Below are 20,221 nucleotides of genomic sequence, written 5' to 3'. Positions count from 1 at the left end.
CCCACATGATAATGTTGCAGATGAAAATAACCATCCGCTTTTTCTAAGCTTCACTGCTAGTTTATATATTTCTCATGTCCAACGAAACTACAAACCAAAAACCGGATGAAAAGAAATATGCACACCGTGAAAGTTGACCGGAAAAGAAGAACGACGGAGAATAAAAAGGGTTTTTCACATATAAGCCCGTGACAGAATGACGGAAAATAGAAAGAGGTTTTCACATATAAGCCCGCCCCGCGACAACTTTACACGAAAATGCAGCCGAGGCTGCTGCAACTATTCGTAAGCCCCGGGACTTTCGAAGAGGTAAGCTTCAACAACTTTGTACATGCCCATTGCTCTTTCTTTGCCACCCCTGATTTCTTCCTCATTGATCTCCAAGTCACCGGCGGCGTTGTACTCACTCATCATCTTACAAGTACATCCGCCGTTAGGGGAAGCTTGAAAGCTTACCTCATAAGAAATGGACTTAATCTTGTCCGCCAATACATCTCCTTCAATCAGAGTGTACTTGCACACCAAATTATCCACGTCCAGTGCGTCTATTCTGTTCTTCATGTACTTATAACGCGTACCTGCACATCGTTGATCACAAAACACGTGCGAAATTAGACATGAAACAGAGAAATGTGCTTCCTTTTTACTCTAGCAATGGAGAGAAACAAAGGGAGGGTACAGATGGAGAAAAGGAGAGTGTGAAAATCATTATCCTTTTACTCAATTGACCAAAAGAAAAATCCTTTTACTCAGGCTCATCAATCACAAACAAGCGGTTGAAATTAGACATGACATGGGAAAATGTGATGTGATGAAGATTTAATGGGGAGTTTCCGCACTCCGCGCCTGCCCTCCTCCCTTTTACTTTAGCAATGGACGTAAACAAGGGGAGGATTAGAGATGGCAACGGTTGGGTTTTGGGACAGAAATTGCATATTAATCATATTCATAACCGAAGTTAATCATGGGGGATTATTTATAACCATATTCACGGGTAACGGATTTTCCATCGATTAACAATTATAATCCATCTTCGTCCATGTAAAAAAACTATTCATTTAACTGACATAATATAATTTAATAGATACTAATTCCGTCATTGAAATCCACATCCAAATCATAAAAAACAATACAATACTTTCTGGAGGTGTTCATGATAAGCATGTGATAGCAAATTACAGCAAATTGGTCTCATGTAAAAAAGGAAGGGGATGACAAAAACAAATAAAACAACCACTACGGAAAACAGACGGACCAAATTATCAAATAATTTTAGTACTTGTTGTCAATGTACATATGTATTCATATTATTATAGACGAAATAAATTATCAAATAATTTCAATACTTGTAAATATACATATATATATATATATATATTCATATGTATTATATCATAATATATGATATATATTATTCGTGGCGGATTTGGGAACGGATATGGATTAGGGGCCCCTATAACCATATCCTAACCGTAATAAAATAATATTTATGGTTTTTCCCAATATCCAAAACATACCCGAATTTTCATCCCCAAATCCATCATATTCGGGCGGTTATCCACATTCATCGGGTTTAACAAATTGAATTGTCATCCCTAAGAAGGATGCAGAAGTAGAGAAAATATGAATGTGAAAACCACTATTTTGTGATTAGGGTCATCGAACACAAGATTTGAGGTGACGAAGATGATGATTTTAATAGAGAGTGATTTTTGCACTCCCCTTTTCTCTACCTACCCTCTTCCCTTTTGCTTTAGCAACGGACAAACAAAGGGAAGACGCAGAAGTGGAGAAAACAGGAGTGTGAAAATCACTATCCTTGTGATTAGGGTCATGGACACATGGTTTATCTATAATTTACCCTCAGCAAAGTTGATCTGCTTGATGCTTCCTGCGCCGCCTTCGCCGTGGATGATTTCGATGCTCTTGATGGCCTGAGGCATGAGCTTGGGGATGAGATTGTGGGAGTCTATGATCAAGGCCTTGAACAACCTGTCTGCAGCAACTGGACTTGTAAATTCCTGGCTCAAACTTATGGAACTCATCGTAATTAGCTAACTAATTAGCCTTGCTAATATGAAAAATGATAATTAGAGTTGAGGGTTGAGAATTGAATTGGCTCAATATTTATAGATTGGAATTTCTAAATTTTATGTAGTTGGCTTTGTTGGACCATATACTACCTGCTATAAATGTAAGCCGTAGAACACAAGGTTTGACCTGAAAAATATTTTGTTGGCTAATACCATTGTCAGATTATTAATTAATTATGATTAATTGTTTTATTTGCATGTAATGGATATGAAACTTTATCTAATCAACTAACTGTTCTTGTCCTTAGTAGATTGTTAGAAGCATCTAAATCATTTTTAAGAAAATATAATGCACCAACTTGTTTCTTTTCCTAAGTGCACCAACTTTTTTTTTTTTTTTTTTTTTTTTTTTTTTGTGGATAAGTACCTTTTTGGTTGGAGATTAAAAATTTGGACTATTTTTTTATTGTTGCGTGTCATTCATTTAAATATAAAATAATTAGATGATTTTTTTATGTTAAAAATGCAGGGTACATGTATCGATCTCTTAAGTTAAGCCATCTCCAATGGATAAAGCTAAAAGTTCAAATGCTAAAAATTGACCCAATTGAAGCCCCTCTCCTAGCCTGGTTTTCGGGACCGAGCTCTTCTGCTACATAAACTAAATCAAATCTAACGATTGGATTTGAAAATTTTCAATGGTCAAGAAGGCAACTGCTAATGTCGTCAGCTAGTCGTTAGTTTTTTTTTAGGAGGAATTTTAAAAAAAAAAATTATAGCTTTTTCTATAAACATCTATCACATTTCTCTCTCATATCCTCTCCATCCTTACATATTATCTTATCTCATTTTAATTTAATTTCACATTCTATTCACCTCAAACACTATTTTCATGCATCCATCTTTCTTACCTCTTCTAATAATCTAAACTAGCATATGGGCACACACAAAGTGTGAGAATTTTTTTTTTTTTTTTTTTTTTTTTTTTTTAAAATAGAAGGAGAGAGGAAGAGAGTGATAGAGAATGTGGGAGTGGGAAAATTTTTTTATTTTTTATTTTTTTAATTAGAGATATGTTAAGATTACATGTAGGTGAGACTTTGAAAAAAAAGAGTAAAATTTGGTTGTGTAAAATTACATTTCTGCTCCATATTTCTTATTCATGTTTTGTTTTAATTAGAAGATTAAACCGGTAATTTTATAGAGTTTTGGTTGACAATAAGTGTTTTATTAATTAGTAGAGATTTACATACTTTATTTTTTTTCTTTTCAAACGGCCACTCTTCAACCAAAGGAAAGGTTGAGATTATATAAAGATAAGAAATCTGAAAACTTATTCATTTAGCAACATGTGATACACAAAAATCATGTCCGGATAACTTTATTTTATTATGATAATTTAGTCTAATGAATAATTGAGAAACTCGAGATGATATGTAAATATGGCCTGACACTGTTCATTCAAAAATACTTTCTTGCAAGGCTATAAATCTAGATGTGGCTATGTCTAGCCCCTTCGTTTCAAGGTGGCCTTAGAGCCAACCAGCCAGCCTAAGAAAAGGCTAAGCATATTAATGAATGGAGATACGAACTCAAGAGTTCTGGTATATAGATAAACGGTTGCAACCGCTTAAAAATTTAGCATATCAATTACAAGAAAGTGGAAAAATAGAATTTATAGACAGTATTTGCCATCCACACCAAAGTATGGCAGGATTTGTCTGCATAACTCACTCTTAAACATATACAAGCAACTGGATTTATTGCTGCACTTGAACTGTATTTATATGAAATTACAAGAACAGTTTTTTTTAAAAAAGAAGAATGTAGTAACACCTCTGTCCGTAACAAATCAAAGAAATCATTGAAAAATAAAAGAAGAAAACCTGAATCACTCCCTCAACGTATCTAGTTAACACCTCTACTTTCTACTCGCAGCTTTTCGTTTCATCTCAGCTGGAACTGGCTGCCTTGCAGTCCGATGTGGTACCCCGTTCAAAGGTTTTCGTGACAATGAAGGGCCTAGAGAAGTATTAAAACTTTTCCTGCAAAACCATTAGTAACTTCTTTAGCAAGCAGATTATATAAAACTCACTAAACTAAATGTACATGCAAACAGAATGCCAAGTTCGAATTACCTTGGTTCTAGGCTTTTCACTGGCTTTCCATTAGGTTTCTTGGTTTTCGATGCAATGCCGTTGCCTATGCTAGTAAGTTTAGTCTGATTGAATTGCCAGAGCAAATCTGGCTCTGAAGAGTCGCTCGTGGCAGCATCAAGATCATCCATTTCATCGGTGCTAGCAACATTGAACCTGTTGCTTCCCACGAACATATTGTAGGATTGGTCTGGATAAACCTTCGAAGAATCCTGGAGATATTTCTGGTAGAAACCATCAGATAAATTCCCATTGTCTGCTCCCCAGGATCCTAAAGGATTTCCAAGCCTGCTTGCTTCTTGCTTGTTCACCATAACCTTATCAACCCACTCGCCTGAGCTCACGTCCCTATCATCCTCCTCACAGTTCTGGATAGGACTATCAACTGGGGGCCAGGGAGATGAATTCCCTAGTAGCTCATCAAGATCAAAGCTTTGTCTTTTTGTCCTCGAAGCAGAATTGTCGTCAAGCTACAAAAGGAAGACATCAAACAAGAGCACTAAGTTCACAATGATTCGAGCATACGAACTGAATACTTTTGAAAACAGGGAAGAAACTACAAGGCATGCCAGAAGAATGAGGCATAAAAAATTTGGCATGACATCCACTGACAGTACTAAAATGTTGGTTTCCTTCAGATTCACCATCAAAAGCTTAGACTTACCTCAATTTTGCCTACCATTGGTGTCCCGCAACCATTCAGATCGCCCATCATGTCTGTACCCTGACGGTTAGAATGAAATGGTGACAGCTCACTAGCTTTCATCCTGGATTTATCAGAGCTACCACAGACTTGGCGTTGATTGCGTTCAGCTTCCTCCTCCTTCCTGGCTAGTGATGCCCTAAGACCAGCAATCTGATAACAAACAAAATTTCAGTATAAGAATTGGAACGATGCAAGTCAGAGTGTGACAGAGAATGTAAAAACCTGTTCTTTGAGAGCTTTGACATCTGTGCTATCTTTGTTTACTTGGGCTGCACCAAGTTCAACTGTGGCTACTCGCTCTGCAAATTTGAGCGTGCTTATTGTTTCACCAACAGCATCTGGCTCAGGGCTTATGTGAACAAACATAAGTGTCTTCGCCTGTCCACCTGAAATATGATTACAAATAGAGAACCATTAACAAAAGTTTCTTGACAATCTAGGCAAAAATCTCTCGAGAAGGCATGAGTTAGTTAACCGTACCAAGTGAATCTTGGAGCAGCTGTGTTAGTTTACTATTTCTATATGGAACATGTGGATTCTTTTGGGCAAGGGAAGCGATCACATCTCCTAAAGCTGAGAGGGATTTGTTAATATGTTGAGCTTCTTTTAGTCTATCTCCGGTCACCTCAGATTTGTCCACCCTCTCACTTCCCGCAAGATCAACCAGATGCATACAGCCACGAAGAATAGCTCCAGATGTCAAATCCCTTCCTTGAACATGAACAGTCAAGCAACTGCAGATTGATAAAAGTTAGAATTGGCTAATTGCAGCTTAAGTATTTACTCCCATTCAACCCTCTCCCTCTCCCTCCCGCTCACACACACACACACACAAAGAGAAGTTTAGATTCTCACCTGTGAGAACGACTACTACGGTCATTCAGGGCAGTTGCACCCACAACACGATTCCTATGTCCAAGGTTCATCAGATCAATAACATCAGATGTTGATGAGACAGGAACAAGATTTGCATCTGGCACATTGAGACCTGTCTGAGAACTATTACGAATTTCTAATGTATGAATAGTTAAGGAAAGCCTGGAATATGTGAAAGACAATGAAAGACAACATAAGTTTTTGGAGTCTCACAAGTGTTTGACAAGTAGCTTGACTAAAGCCAAATTTCATGACCTATTGGAGAAAAAAAATATATAAAAGCAGTAAACTAGTAAAGGATATCTTTTGTTACTCCCGTCAGTAACAAGGAGATCTCGTACTTGCTCGTTATAGATCTCAATCATTTGAACAGAAACATCATAACGGAAAATGTCCTTTCTTTGATCTGCTATAAAAAACAAATCTCCCAATGCCCTAAAATTTACACCTTGGCTTTTCTCCGTAAGCTCTCTGGGTCCACTCTAATCAATTAAACAACAAAAGTTAGTGATAGTATGTTAATCAATCAAGCAATCTACAGTTCACATAAAATAACATGTATACAGTGATAGACAGCTTATGTTACCATAGTGTAAGTTTTGCCCGATCCAGTTTGGCCGTATGCAAATATGCAAACATTGTAACCATCAAGGACCGACCGAATCAATGGGTGCATGTCAGAGAAAACATCAGCTGCGATGCAGTAGAAAATAACATTGTGACAAATATAATCAAATGTTTAGATTATTTAAACTTCGAAGACTATTTCCATCTTAGTAAACCTTCTTAAGAGAAGCTTACCAACCTTGGGTTGCAGATGGCCCGAATACTTTGTTGAAACTGAAGGACTTGCGTCCGTTCCCATGCCTTGCTGGGGTGTTAATAGTGATATTTCCATCTTCTATATGATCCACAGTACTTAAGCAGTTTGATACTCCAGATAAGAAGGGTCTCACTCGACAATAAACCCTGATACTTCCTAACCAACACACCATACAACTAATTAGACATTTTGAGGACTAGCATTATGAAGGCAGACACAAAACTTAGAGATTAGGCAGCCACCAATTATTCTATTACCCTTGAGGTCTTGGACTTGATTGTAAAGCTTTCGATTTTCTTCAAGAACTCTGTGATATCCACTCGCTGCTTGAGCTAGGCCATGAATGTGCAAACCTATGGAAGCAGAAAGTTGAATGAGTATAAAGATTTCTACTCACCACCCTCAAAAGGAAAAATGTCAACAAAAAACACCAAATATATTTCTTTCATAATTTATACCAATATTGTGGAACTCCTCGTGGAACTTCATTTTCATAAACTGAATACCAGATTTGGTAGTGTGAAGAGTTTGCTTTAGTTCCTGCAAATTTGATATACGGCATAAGTATGCTAACCAAAAAAAAAAATGTAATAATAAATAAAAGATTACGGCTGAAACCTACCTGAACATCTCTTTGTTGTTGATCAAAGATCATTTGCTGTTTAAGGAGCCGACTTTTTGATTCCTCGTCAGATATGTAATTTTTATTGACAAGTGTTTTGTCTTCCATCTAATTTTTATCACAAAAGGCAAAGATATTTGAGTTTCAATCAGTCATAGACTTCGACATTAAAATATGAATTTCACTAGCTGATCAGAAACTAAAGCACAACAATACCTTTTTATCACCAGAAGCGAATTTCATCGGAAATTTGTTTCCGTGTGAAACAGTCACATCTTTTTGACTTGGTTTTGTCTGTAAGATTAATTTGTAAGTACGTGAATGTATGAAAAAGAAACAAAGAGATAACCCTAATCATGTTGAATAGGTGAAAGCAGTTATCCCTGCCACAAGTTTTCCTGATAATGTTCAAGGGGTGAGAATTTTGAAGGTGAAAAATAAACATACCAATTCATGTTGGCTCAACATACGTTGCTCAAATTCCTCCACGAGCTTGCTTAGCACAGACTCTACCAACTGTTGCACATTTGAATAAAATAATCCAATTAAGCAGCAGCAGCAATGTCACAAGATATCACCGAGAGTGAATCAATAGTACTTTATAGGTAGTTGTATCAAAGAATTAAACAATGCCTTTTTTCTCACAAGTTAAAAACACAATTCGCTTGGTTAAATGCAGACCAGTTAGACAATATTAAGTAGCAGATATGAGTGGTACAAAATGAGAGAATGTTTCCGCCACTAAATCAGAAATAAGTCAGAGACTGCATTAAAACTTACCATCGGAACTTCTTCAGGCTTCTTATCTAATAAAACTGCGCGAACAAGCATACTCAAGGAGTGAGAATTAGGCTGCAATAACTCAAAACAAGAAAGGGGAACTTATAGTTACTACTCAAGAATGCAACAATACACAAAACAAAATTGATAATATAAGGTTAGGTTACCAACCATCGTTTTAGAATTAAGGTCAGAGGACAGAGCACTCAAAGATTTGTCATTCATTGAGGAAGTCCTTGACAGCGAGTTCGTGAATGGCTCCAAATTTTTTCTTACGAAAGGCTTGGCAGAAGTAGTAGGTTTTATGTTTGCACCAAATTTCGATACGCCATTTGGCCCATTTCCCCCGGTCTGTTTCCCCTCACTGTAAGATTTAAGCGCCAGAACCGTATTCACAACCCTTGCAGATTTCCCTCCCTGAAGGATAACAAAATAAAATGTATAGATGTTAAAGAAGTGCTTATCTTAGAAAATCTAATTCTGAAAACTATAGTTGCCGGTCACAAGTTCCGATATTTCAGCGCGCATAGAAACCTATCCAAAATAAATTTCTATGCAAAAAATGAAGAATACGCTTTTGTGTAAAAATACATACTTGTTCCAAATCAGATGCCTCAAACGTGGGAAGTCCCATCCCCTGAATAGCAACAAGGAAGTTCCTCACATTCTCGAAGTACTGAAATGCAGACAAAGCCGCCCCATCGGGAATCAATGCTGAATCACATGGACTTTCTACCACCTGAGAAAATTAAACAATGTAAACAACTGCCCAATATTTACAAATTGAAATTGAAATCGAAAAGAAAGCCGGAAATTAGGATAGGATTATAGGATCAGGGTCACCTTGGGCACAACTCCAGGTTGAACTTTATTGATAGCATTGCAGAGGATAATCCCACTTCTCAATGCAAGCCTGAACTCTTCCTCCGAAGGCTCTGCCGGCATATCTTTAGCCGCAACAACGCCGATCACCTTTCGAAGCCACCCGGCCGCCTCATTTCTCCTCGATGCTACAGAACAAAGGTTAGCTCAATTAGCTCAAAGAATGAAACGAAACCCAATTTTCAAGCATTCAATTATTTCAAACTTAATAATTAAAGTAGATTAAAATGTTTTTGAAGTATCAGTTGGTAAAGTTAAACAAAACAAAGGAAAGATAGCTAATTTCTGTTTGGTTGCTGAGAAAAAAAATTCAATCTTGAATACAATCGAGAGATTTTGGATGGAAAAAAGAAAAGAAAAAAGAATTGAGTACCTGCTTCCTCAGCTTTTCGAGACTCCAACTTAAGATCGCCGAGGCGAGTGCCGTGCTGTTGAAGCACGTCCTCCACCATGGACGCAACCGAAAACGACAATGCCGTTCCCCCTCCTGCCACCGCCATTTTTGCTCCTTCTTTCTTGCTTGCTTCCCCACCACTAACCAAGTAACCACTAACAATTTATCACTCGGACCCGAAACTCGAAACCAAACACTCTCACAATGTAGCCATCAATCAGTCGAATCCCTCTCAACTTCTCAAAAAAATCCACACGAAATCAATGCAATTTCAGCTATGTTTCTGTGTTGCCGCCAGGAGAGAGAGAGAGAGAGAGAGAGAGAGAGTATCTGTGCCGTTGTTGTAGGTGGTGTTTGAATTGATGTAAAGGTTTCTTTGTTTTCCAATTTAGACTTTCTCTCTCTTCGACAGTAGGTGAGAACTTTTGCTTTTCTCTTTCTTTTCATTTCTCTCTCTCTTTCTCTCTCTCTGACTTTCCTTTTCTCCGAACCTACTCTCCCCCGCCCAAAGCTGTCTCCGAGCCTTCCCAGGTTTATCCCAAATTACCAAACTACCCTCATTTCTTTTGAAAAAAAAACAATTAATATTGATATTATATATGGACTCTGACTCTCAATTCCGAACTATTAAAAAATGGCAACATCTTCTGCCAACAATGGCATGTGAGGTTGGTAGGCGCCGACGGAAAGCGTGGGGTTGGATTTGGCGACACGTTTCGGGTTAGCATTCTAAGGCCTTCTGCAGTAATTTAAGTGAATATGAAACTTTATATAAGAATCAAGCAGCCTGAATTTGATATATTTTCACATCACGACGTTAGTGTGATTCAATAACTATGAGAGTTATATTTTCTTACATAATGTAGAAGTGTGATCATTATATGAGTTCAATATATTAGAGGACATATATTCTGTCATTTTAAGTTAATCCTTTATATGAAAAGCTATTTAATGTTCTAACCCAAAAAGAAGAAAATTATTGCTCATAAGATGGGAAACATAATACCCACCGAGGTGTCAGTTAGAGCAACTCCACCGTTGCTAAAGCCTCCTAGGCTATTCACTATTTAATCCACCCAGTGAACAGTAACTACCATTAATGAACAGTAACTGTCTTTTGCATCTCCATCCCTATACTGAATAGCCCTAACAATATGTAATAAAATATTAGTATTTTTTTTATTTATAAAATAATACAAAATAATTTTATTTGTAATTTCGGATAAGATTTTTAATCGTTTTCGTTGCGCCACGTGTCATTATCTGAAAAGACAATTATTGGTAATTTCAGATAAGATTTTTAAATTTTTTATTCACATAATTAATCTCTCACGTGGCCTTCGGGCTCTCAGGCTGGCTACTCATGTTGGGCCTCTCCCTCGGGCTCAATCACCAGCACACGCTGGACCTCATTACTCGGGCTATCGGCCATATTTGAGAGCCAGTCCATCGAGCTATTGCCCACGGTGGAACTGCTCTTACAACGCTATATTTGTGAATAGTTGGAGAACATTGAATAATATTAATAAATCAATAACTTATTATAACATAAATAAATTAATATTAATACGTGAAATTTTGACAGACTATTTTGCATGTAGGGAACACAATTCATTTGTCACAATAACCATTTTTCTGTATGAGATATGATTTTACAAGTATGAAAATCTTTGCCCGACGATTTGGATAGTGAATGGAGTTCCAAATTAGTTTAAGGTTTTAAAACTAATAATTAAGATTCATGAAACCTACCATGCACTGTATGCTTCAAATCCAAAATCTCTTTAATCCTTGATCATCACTCGTGTTTTTTTTTTATCAAAGTCGTGTTTGCTAATTTGATAATGATGGCTAGTGTTTGTTTGTGCCACTATTGCCTTAATTAAACGACAATAAAAAAACCGCGGGGGGGGGGGGGGGGGGGTGTGGGGGGTGTGGGGGGTGTGGGGTGTGGTGGGGGCGGCGCGGCGGAAGGAATTCGAATCCGCACTAGAGTCACACTTTTGGTTATACACCGTCGCAATTTGTTATTCAACTAGTTTCGAGCTACCAGCTTGACTCTTTTTCTTGATTCAAATGTTCAACCACCTTTCTGATGAAACTAGGAGGGAACGAATTTTAAAATTTTCTAGGGCATGTCAGTGTATATATATATTTGTCGTTTTCAATCCATTTGACAAACCTCTAGCTCTGAAGCCATATATAAAATTTGTTTAAGAGTTTGAAATTCAAATATTATATATGGGATTGTGGTTAAGTTGTTTCAAAGCAACGGAAACATGTGGAAAGTTAGAAGACCTTCACACAAACTTGGGCAAGTGAAAACTTCGAAGGCAAGATGAAAGAAATCGACATTATCCAATACATCCAATACATCCAAGATACTATATGTAATGAAGGGTAGTGGGCGACTAACTGGTTGGTCGTGTGTTTTATCAGGTAGCAGAAACGGTTGCTGAAAACAGTAGCAACTGACCGCTAACGGGGCTAGGTTGAGTTAGTAAGGCGTAAGGATTATTCTCTTTGCTAAATCAAGGCATATAAGTTTGAGTTTTGATGCCGACAATCTCTTTTGGTGGACGATCTATAAAAACTAAGAAAGAGCTAAGATCCCTCTGTAAGTTCTCAAAGAAACTTATGGTATGCTTTGACTCTGAGGTGGGGTACCCTCCCCCCCCCCCCCCCAAAAAAAAACTTATGAAAAAAAAAATAGTAACCGACGGACCTTTGAGTTATCTTATTAGGTCGTGTGATCATGGGATTAACCACTATTCAATAACCGTACGTACCCCAAGTATCTAGAGACTATTGCCTTGAGCTCTAATTAGGTCATGTGATCATGGGATTAACCACTAATTAGCTTGGAACTGTTTAGGTCAAAATGTTGGAACGAACCCTAATATGCTAAGAGATCAATTTAAATGGTACGGGTACACCATTTATGTGGCATCTCGTGTCAATGGCACAACGTTATGTAAGTGGAAGAAAAGTTACATATAACATTGTATTATTGACACGATACGATTGGTAGTTGGGTTCCTATAAGTCCTCTTGTATTAAAGCGTTAAAACTTTCTTTCTGCGATACTACTATATGATAACATGGGCAAATGTGCTATAATATCATTAACAAAGTTAAGGTTTCACTCTAAAAGTCATGTGTAATGCTATTTAGACACACAAAGTTGATCACATTACTGATACATACTCTAATATGTCATGCACACAATGTGATCAACTTTACAAGTTTAAATATCATAACAATGTATGAGTAACTCAACTCTTTATAAGCTCTTGAAAAAGTTTGTTTTTCAATACAAGACAACTCCTCACGTTCTTGATTACAATCATTACTTGACACAACCTCTCAAATCAAGACAACTCTTCGCGTTCTTAATTACAATCATTACTTGACAATCATTACTTGACACAACCTCTCAAATCAAGACAACTCTTCGCGTTCTTAATTACAATCATTACTTGACACAACCTCATATATATATATATATATATATATGATGAAATGGCATGCAATTACTTGACCTCTCATACGTAGGGTTTCGCTTTATTTATTACGAATCTCTTGCAAGATTTTGTGACAATGTGACTAGGAAGAGAACAAACTATTCGAGCAAGGTAAGAGTAATAGTATGCGTTTTGGCCAGAAAATGTTATGCGCACATGATTTGGAAAAAAACCAAGTATTCTGCCTATAACAACCAATGGAAGCAAACAGACAAATGGGACATGATGGGAAGCATGGGGCATGCGTACGCATCGCAGATCGATGGCTTCAACGTTCGAAAAAATTCAAATCGTAGCTTCGGTGCCGAACCTCCAGGTATGGATAAAGGGAAGGCCCCACGTAGTGCGTCTTTACCGGTCCTACTCGCGACCGCTCGGCGGGAATCTAATGTATGAAAATCCTTCTAAATTTGCGTAATTTATTACTTATTTAAAAATAAAAAGAAATTCACATAATTAGTGAGATTCATCAAAACATAGAATTCCAAGTTAATAGTGAAAGTATTATTCCAAAAGTTATCAAATTAAAAGGCACCAGAGAGTTGCTAATCATTATTAGTTTTTTTTTTTTTTAATAAAAAAAATGAACATAATGGTGGTTTCATTACGTCAGTCCACCCTTCCATCCTTCCGAGGGCCAATAAGACTCAGAGAGACATGTCAGTCTCCTTTGACCACCATCGTGTGATTCATCAGCGTCAAAAATCAAACTCAGAACGTACCGTGTGAAATACGAGTCAGGAATTTGTATCTAACCACTGGGTCACCCCATGATGGTACTAATCATTATTAATTGTACAATCCGATTTTCTCACCCCCTCTAATCCAAGATAATCGTTACTTTACTTATGGATTTACGCCACGTATTCTGGAAGGAATGTAACAATTACCTTGGGTTAGGAAAGTGAGCAAATAAGGACTCATTAGTTATAATAAAAGGTTGTCAATAGTTGGATTATAATTGCAATTACCAATTTCAGAAAGATTATATGTCATAATAGCCACATGGTCATCATGCCATATGGGTGAAAAACATAAATTGATCGCAATCACATGTTGAGAGGTGGCCAGCTAAGGTGATACTTCCCATGAATGCCTTTGTAGATTCTCCATCCCTTTCTGCAACGGCATTGCGCGGGTTTATGCACACAAAGATGGAGAGCATGTGGCAAGAGAAAATAGTTGGGTAATCTCTTCCATCATCGATAAAGCCTATATCTATTTCGTTATGTGACATAAATAGATACATACAGGTGTTGACACACAAAAAGTTTTAAATTGTGAGAATTTACTTGACACAAATACACTGTCATGGTGACATCTTATGCCAATGAAATAAATAAAAGTGTAAGTTTTTGTGCAATGTATTAATTGTTATATTGATATAAGACACTAAGTGACGATGTATCCGTGTCATGTAAGTTGTTCTATATGCTACATTATATTGTCATGTAATGAAAACATTACACGACATCATCCCAAGGGGGATTTTTTTCTCTTACGAAAAAGAAAGTGGTCCTCAATTGTAAGCAAAAGTATCATATAAGCAAGCATATTAGTGGGCGATAAAAAGAGACCAAAACATACTTTATAAACAGAAACCTTGTCCACATAGATGCAGTTTTTATTAAGTTAGAAATATACTTTTTAACAACTTTGGAGCATACAATCAAATCAACCTCTACTGTACTCATGATTTTCGCATCTAATTAATCTTTGCCTTTTTCGTTTCTCAATTTGGGCAGAGTCCAAAGAAATTTTACAAAGTCAAGAAACCCCTAAACTGTAATCCCTCAATTACAGGTATTATGTTGTGTTTAAATTTTCCTACAAAACCATGTTTGACTAACTTAACATCGTTGTGACATCACATACAAGTGTAGGTAAGTTCCTTTCGTCTTTTAGCAATGACCTGGAAAATGCATAAAAAGATAGCCACTTCCCACTAGCTTGATGCCTTTATATAATTACAGAGACTTTTTTTGGTTCCAGTGAATAATTACAATGACTCTTTAGCGATATATGCTACATAGAGAAGGAATATATATATTGCCATGTCAAATTATAAAGCTAAGCACTCATCCTCATCGTGATCATTATCATGACCATAATTAATTATGATTATAGTTTTTGATTGGCCAGAGTGTAAAAAGGAGTCTTTGGTGGCAAATATGGATCATAGGCGGTCCCCCCTGGAAGGCCACACCAGCCACTTCCACCCAGAAATGCATGCAGTTATGAATTTCAGAACAAATCTATGATCCAAGTGGTATATGTTATATTTTCATATATATATATATTATATAAACGATGAAAAAGTCAAGCCTTTTCTTTGAAGACACCAATTTGTTAAACTTGCCAGTGGGTGGTTCATAGTTCCTCGTGAGGTTGTAAATGCTTCTTGTTAGAACTAATTAGAAGGTTTGGTTTAATATATAAATAAATATGCATGTAGCTGATAATTGTGAGGATGTGAAGAAATGTCTTCCTCTAAAAATTTACTAAATTTTGTATGTTTTTATGAAGAATTGACCACTTCTCATATTGCCAATTGGTTTTATAGTGTAATCTTAACTTTTTTAATGGTATCGTAGTAGCTTGGCCCGCGTGTAAAGCTCAGCAATCACACGTGCTTTGTGTCACGCAATTTGTGTTGTTTATATGTTAGACTTAAAAGCCCTTCACACATGAGGAGCATATGAGAATGTGAAGAAATGCGTCAAATCAAAAGTTTACCGAACTTTGCTTGTGTTTATAAAGAATTGAATTACTCTTCACAACTGCTTATTGATTTTATGGTGTAACCTTAACTTTATTTCATAATAGGAAAAGGAATATGGGTATAATAAAAGTGATGATAAAGTTTTGGTGTGTTTTAGTATTATGTAGGTGGGACAACATGCATCATATGTATTCCCTGTAAATCATGAAAGCATTGCACTCCTGCATCTTTTGGTGTATTTTTTGAGCCAACCAGGCTGTGATGAGGGCGCAGACCCTCGGAGAGATCAAGGGCATTACACCAGTCCTTTTTCTCCTCACATTCCCCTTAATCATCCTATGTACTTGCATTGATGGCTAGCTGTTGCACCATTTTGTTTCTAATAATATTCCAACTCATGCACTAAACCCATGTACCAAAAAAGAAGAACAACTTAAGAATAAAGATTTAAAGACATATTTCCTTTTCGTTGTCGATCGAGCAAGGATATATAGATATTGGTTTGTGCTGTGAGTCCGGACACTTGTGTGAAATAGCTAAGTGTTGTTCTTGATTTCCACGACTATGTCTTTATGCGAAACGTCATTAAATGTTTTCCGTGACGTTTTTCAAATCCTCAAAAATTTACTTTGTGGTGTAGTGCCTTGCAAATGCAATTTATACACCGTTAGAAATAATTTGTTTGATGGCTTGCATTAGAGTTCAATGCGGTTGTTTGAGGTTTTGCTTAGGCAAGGGGATTAATATGCCTCCATGGATGGCTTTGCAATCACGTTCGATTAGGTTGGTTGGTTCCAATTTATAAATACGAAACTAAACCTAAGCATACGTACTTAGCAAAGATCAATGAGATTGAGATTTCTTCAACCGAAGCCTTGGTTTATGGGCCTTAAATCTTGATCGACTGGAAACAAATAACAAGTTATCAACATGATAATTTGGATATGGATGGGTTTTCTTCAGGTCAATGGGTTGAAAGGGCCTTAAATTTTGTATGATTTTGTCCCAAAACGTAAATAGGAAGGTGTACTTTGGAACCACTAGCGAATGGGCTTGGCCTATTTCCCTATATATATATTAAGAGGTGCTTTATTTCTTAGGTTTTTCGTTAAATTTTAACACCTTATAAGGGTGCATTGTTTATGATCTTGACGAGTTTAATTCTTACATCAGAAATAGCAATCTTTAATATTTGCATGATAATTGGATAGTAATTAGCTTCATGAAAAGAAAATAGACTATCATCGCCAAATCCATACTTTAGATTCCCCGTCTTTTGATTTTTAGTCAACAGTTATTACCGTGTATTTTATTGTTCAACTATTTAAATTTTCTTGTTTATTCTAGTCTAATCAACCATTCAATACAATCAATCATTTCTTTGTTTAAGTATTGCGAGTTCAAACAGTTAAATTAGCTTTAAAAGCAATTCTCATGGGATCGATCTTGTGCTTTCTGTTACTATATTGTTGCGAGAAGAAAAAAAATAGTTCGAAGATCACTAACTTAAAAAAACAAAAAACAAAAAAACAAGAGAGGATAAGATGGTATATTTTTTTTTTCGGTAATCAAAAGTTTAGAGGGGAGGGGAGGCTACCCTATCTTGAGCCATGGCATACCACAAGCATTTTTTAGGACTTAGAGAGGGAGTCTTAGCCTTCTTTTGGTTTTTATATATAGACCGCTCACCAAGATGAACTGTCGGCAGCGGAACTTAAACATATGTTTTGGTCTAGCAAAGAGAACGATTATTATCAACTCAACTAATCCTCTTTACGGACAATAAGATATAAATTACTAATCCTCGTTATGGACAATAAGATATAGCTTACCCTTTTATTTTAGGTCCACTTGAGTAACAAGACAAAAAAACAGGTAACAAGAAGGAGGTAGATGAGGAACGGAAAAGCCATACCGGGCCAAACGGGTGCATGGCGACGTGGAGTATTTACTTTCCTGTTTCCTTCTTCTAGTGACAGATGCTAATTAATTAATTAAAGCGATCAGCAGGCTAAGGCATCCACATATGTATACATCCATCACATCAGGTGAACCATAACACGTAGTTAATAAATTTGAAACCCTAGCTAACTAATCTTCCAGTCTCTCTCTTTCCCAAACACAATTCCAAAAAAAGAAAAGCATCAAACTTGCTCGACAAGTTAACAATGGCCGGTTACGATGATGATGTGGGTTTTAGGTTCAAGCTAGCGGATCAAGAACTCATCAACTTCTTCTTCTACCGGAAGGTTGTTCTCCGACAGCCACTACTGCTGCGACATGTTGGCTTCGTGCATGAGATTGATTTCTTGGGAGACCACCAGCCCTGGGAGATTTGGGATGCCTGCGGAGGACCTCACTGTTAGACAAATAAGGAATATGGTTGGAATCCTTGTGTAATTGTATATAATATTAGTATTGGAAGAATAAGCTGTCCTACAGCCGTCAAGCCGTCCTAGCTTGTCACTAGCCGTCCTAGCTTGTCACTAGCCGTCCTAGCTTGTCTCCTAGCCGTCCTAGCTTGTCTACTAGCCGTCCTACCTTGTCCTACCTACACATTTGTATCATGTATATATATCCTTGTAATCTTGTAGAGAAAGATAATGAAAAAATAAGCATTCTCTTCCATTTGCATTCTCTTCCATAAGCATTCTCTTCCATTTGCATTCTCTTCCATTTTTCCACATTCATGTATCAATAACAAATATAATTTTTAGCCTACATACCTTTTTCTACATGGTATACAGAGCAGGTTTATAACCCTAGCCCTAATTTTTTTTTTTTTTCTTTCGGCAGCTTTCTCTGTCGTTCCCATGGCTGTTCGTGGCCCGTCCCGTCCCTCCTCTGCTCGTCCTCCCCTCCACTGCACCTACTGTAATTTTGATTATCATACCCGAGACACCTGCCATAAACTTTATGGCTATCCCGTTGGCCATCCCCTCCATGGCCAACCGTGGCGACCACCGCGCCGTGCCACTGCTTCTAGTTCTTCCCGCAGCCATGCACCTTCCAGTCCTCCCCAGCAACCACGGTTTTCTGCTTCCCGGCCCCATAATTTCACCCAGGCCCATCACGTGTAAGGCACCCAGGCCCCCGCCTCCTCTTCTACTCCAGCGACCCACCAAGTGCACGGGACCCAGCCCACTTTGCATGACTTGCAGCTTGCCATGCCTGACCTCTCTGCCGAGCAGCACTCCCGTGTTCTAGCTGCTCTACGTGACACCACCACCCCTCCTCAGGCCAATGCCGTGCTCACTACTGATTTTGCCCAAGGTTTGTTACCTGTCACCTCTCATCATGGTCAATGGATTCTTGACAGTGGTGCTACGGATCATATCACTTCTTCCGCTTCATGTTTGGTTAATCGTTTTCCTTCACATTTGCCGCCTGTTTCTTTGCCTAGTGGTGCTTCCGCTCCCATTACTTTTACCGGCACTCTTCCTTTAAATTCCTCAGTTACTTTGAAGGATGTTTTATGTGTCCCTAATTTCCGAGTGGACCTTTTATCGGTTGGTAAACTTACAGATGGATTATCCTGTTCCATAACCTTCTTTCCTTCTTGGTGTGTTTTGCAGGACTTGGTTTCGAAGGCGATGATTGGTGTGGGTAAGCGACGTGGCGATTTGTATTACCTTGTGGCCCTTACCTCTTCTCTCCCCACCCATCAACCTCTCTGCAACATCATTACCATCCCCTCCTCCCTCTGGCATAGGCGTCTTGGTCACCCCTCCTCCACTCGTTTGCAAGCTTTAGCATCTAGCTCTCTTAATTGCACTTTTGATTCTAGTCATATTTGTGATGTTTGTCCGTTGGCAAAACAAACTCGTCAACCTTTTCCTTTGAGTTCAATTTCATCAACTTTCCCTTTTGCTTTAATTCATTGTGATATTTGGGGCCCAAATCGTCAATCTTCTCTTTCTGGTGCTAATTATTTCTTATCCATTGTGGATGATTTTTTCTCGCTTTACGTGGGTCTTCCTCATGAAACATAAATCCGACACTCAACAATTAATTAAGGATTTTTTTGCTTATGTCACTACCCAATTCCGCACTACCATCCAATGCATTCGTACTGACAATGGTGGTGAATTTTTATCTCTTCGTAGTTTTTTCTCTGATCATGGGGTGCTTTTACAAACTTCTTGTGTTTATACCCCCCAACAAAATGGCGTTGTTGAAAGAAAACATCGTCATCTTCTTGAAACCGCTCGCGCCCTTCGTTTTCAATCCCATCTTCCTATCAAGTTTTGGGGGGAATGTGTTCTTACCGCTACTTATCTCATCAATCGTCTCCCTACCCGTCTTCTCCATCATAAATCCCCATTTGAGGTTCTCTTTTCGAAAACCCCATCTTATGACCACTTCCGCGTCTTTGGTTGTCTGGCATATGCCACCTCTGTCACTCCCACCACCAAATTTTCCCCTCGGGCTCATCGTTGCATTTTTCTCGGTTATCCTCATGGACAAAAGGCCTATACCCTTTACGATCTCGACAATCACCGCATTTTCACTAGTCGAGGCGTCATCTTTCACGAAAGTACTTTCCCTTATGCCGTTTCTCACCCTCCTATCCCATCCTCTTCGCCTACCCTACCCATCCCACCCCCTCTGGACTTTACATATAACCCACCCCTTCCTGCCCCGACGCCTCACCTTCCTCCACCTTTCTCCCCTTCCACGCCTCCCACAGATTCCCTTGCTGC

General features: G+C 37.9%; 2 protein-coding genes across 3 annotated transcripts; both read right to left on the bottom strand.

Moving 5' to 3' along the window:
- Window positions 1–156: 156 nt before the first annotated feature.
- LOC103967191 (major allergen Pru ar 1) lies at window positions 157–2,175 on the bottom strand. Its single transcript, XM_009380465.3, has 2 exons — window positions 1,862–2,175; window positions 157–578 (listed from the first exon to the last, which is right to left on the bottom strand). The coding sequence occupies exons 1-2, from the start codon at window positions 2,043–2,045 to the stop codon at window positions 280–282; spliced, it is 483 nt and encodes a 160-aa protein (XP_009378740.2). The 5' UTR covers window positions 2,046–2,175; the 3' UTR covers window positions 157–279.
- A 1,445-nt stretch (window positions 2,176–3,620) lies between these two features.
- Window positions 3,621–9,640, bottom strand: LOC103967192 (kinesin-like protein KIN-14I). 2 transcript variants are annotated; one of them, XM_048585638.1, is made up of 19 exons: window positions 9,252–9,640; window positions 8,840–9,006; window positions 8,592–8,735; window positions 8,168–8,413; window positions 7,997–8,077; window positions 7,664–7,732; window positions 7,433–7,510; window positions 7,217–7,324; window positions 7,053–7,134; window positions 6,852–6,947; window positions 6,577–6,750; window positions 6,358–6,464; window positions 6,075–6,253; window positions 5,751–5,912; window positions 5,376–5,629; window positions 5,118–5,281; window positions 4,854–5,045; window positions 4,172–4,659; window positions 3,621–4,078 (listed from the first exon to the last, which is right to left on the bottom strand). In XM_048585638.1, exons 1-19 carry the CDS (start codon window positions 9,376–9,378, stop codon window positions 3,955–3,957), a joined length of 3,042 nt encoding a protein of 1,013 aa, XP_048441595.1. In that variant the 5' UTR covers window positions 9,379–9,640; the 3' UTR covers window positions 3,621–3,954. The 2 variants fall into 2 exon arrangements, with proteins under 2 accessions (XP_048441595.1, XP_009378741.1); XM_009380466.3 differs by having other exon boundaries at window positions 7,997–8,068; window positions 9,252–9,639.
- Between the last annotated feature and the right edge of the window lie 10,581 nt (window positions 9,641–20,221).

This window comes from the organism of the source record quoted next, unplaced genomic scaffold, assembly GCF_019419815.1.
Source record: "Pyrus x bretschneideri cultivar Hongxiangsu unplaced genomic scaffold, Pyrus_bretschneideri_v1 Contig23, whole genome shotgun sequence".
In the NCBI taxonomy this organism is placed as follows: Eukaryota; Viridiplantae; Streptophyta; class Magnoliopsida; order Rosales; family Rosaceae; genus Pyrus; species Pyrus x bretschneideri.
The sequence above is the reverse complement of the archived record's forward strand: the minus strand, read 5'-3'. Positions and strand labels throughout refer to the sequence as shown.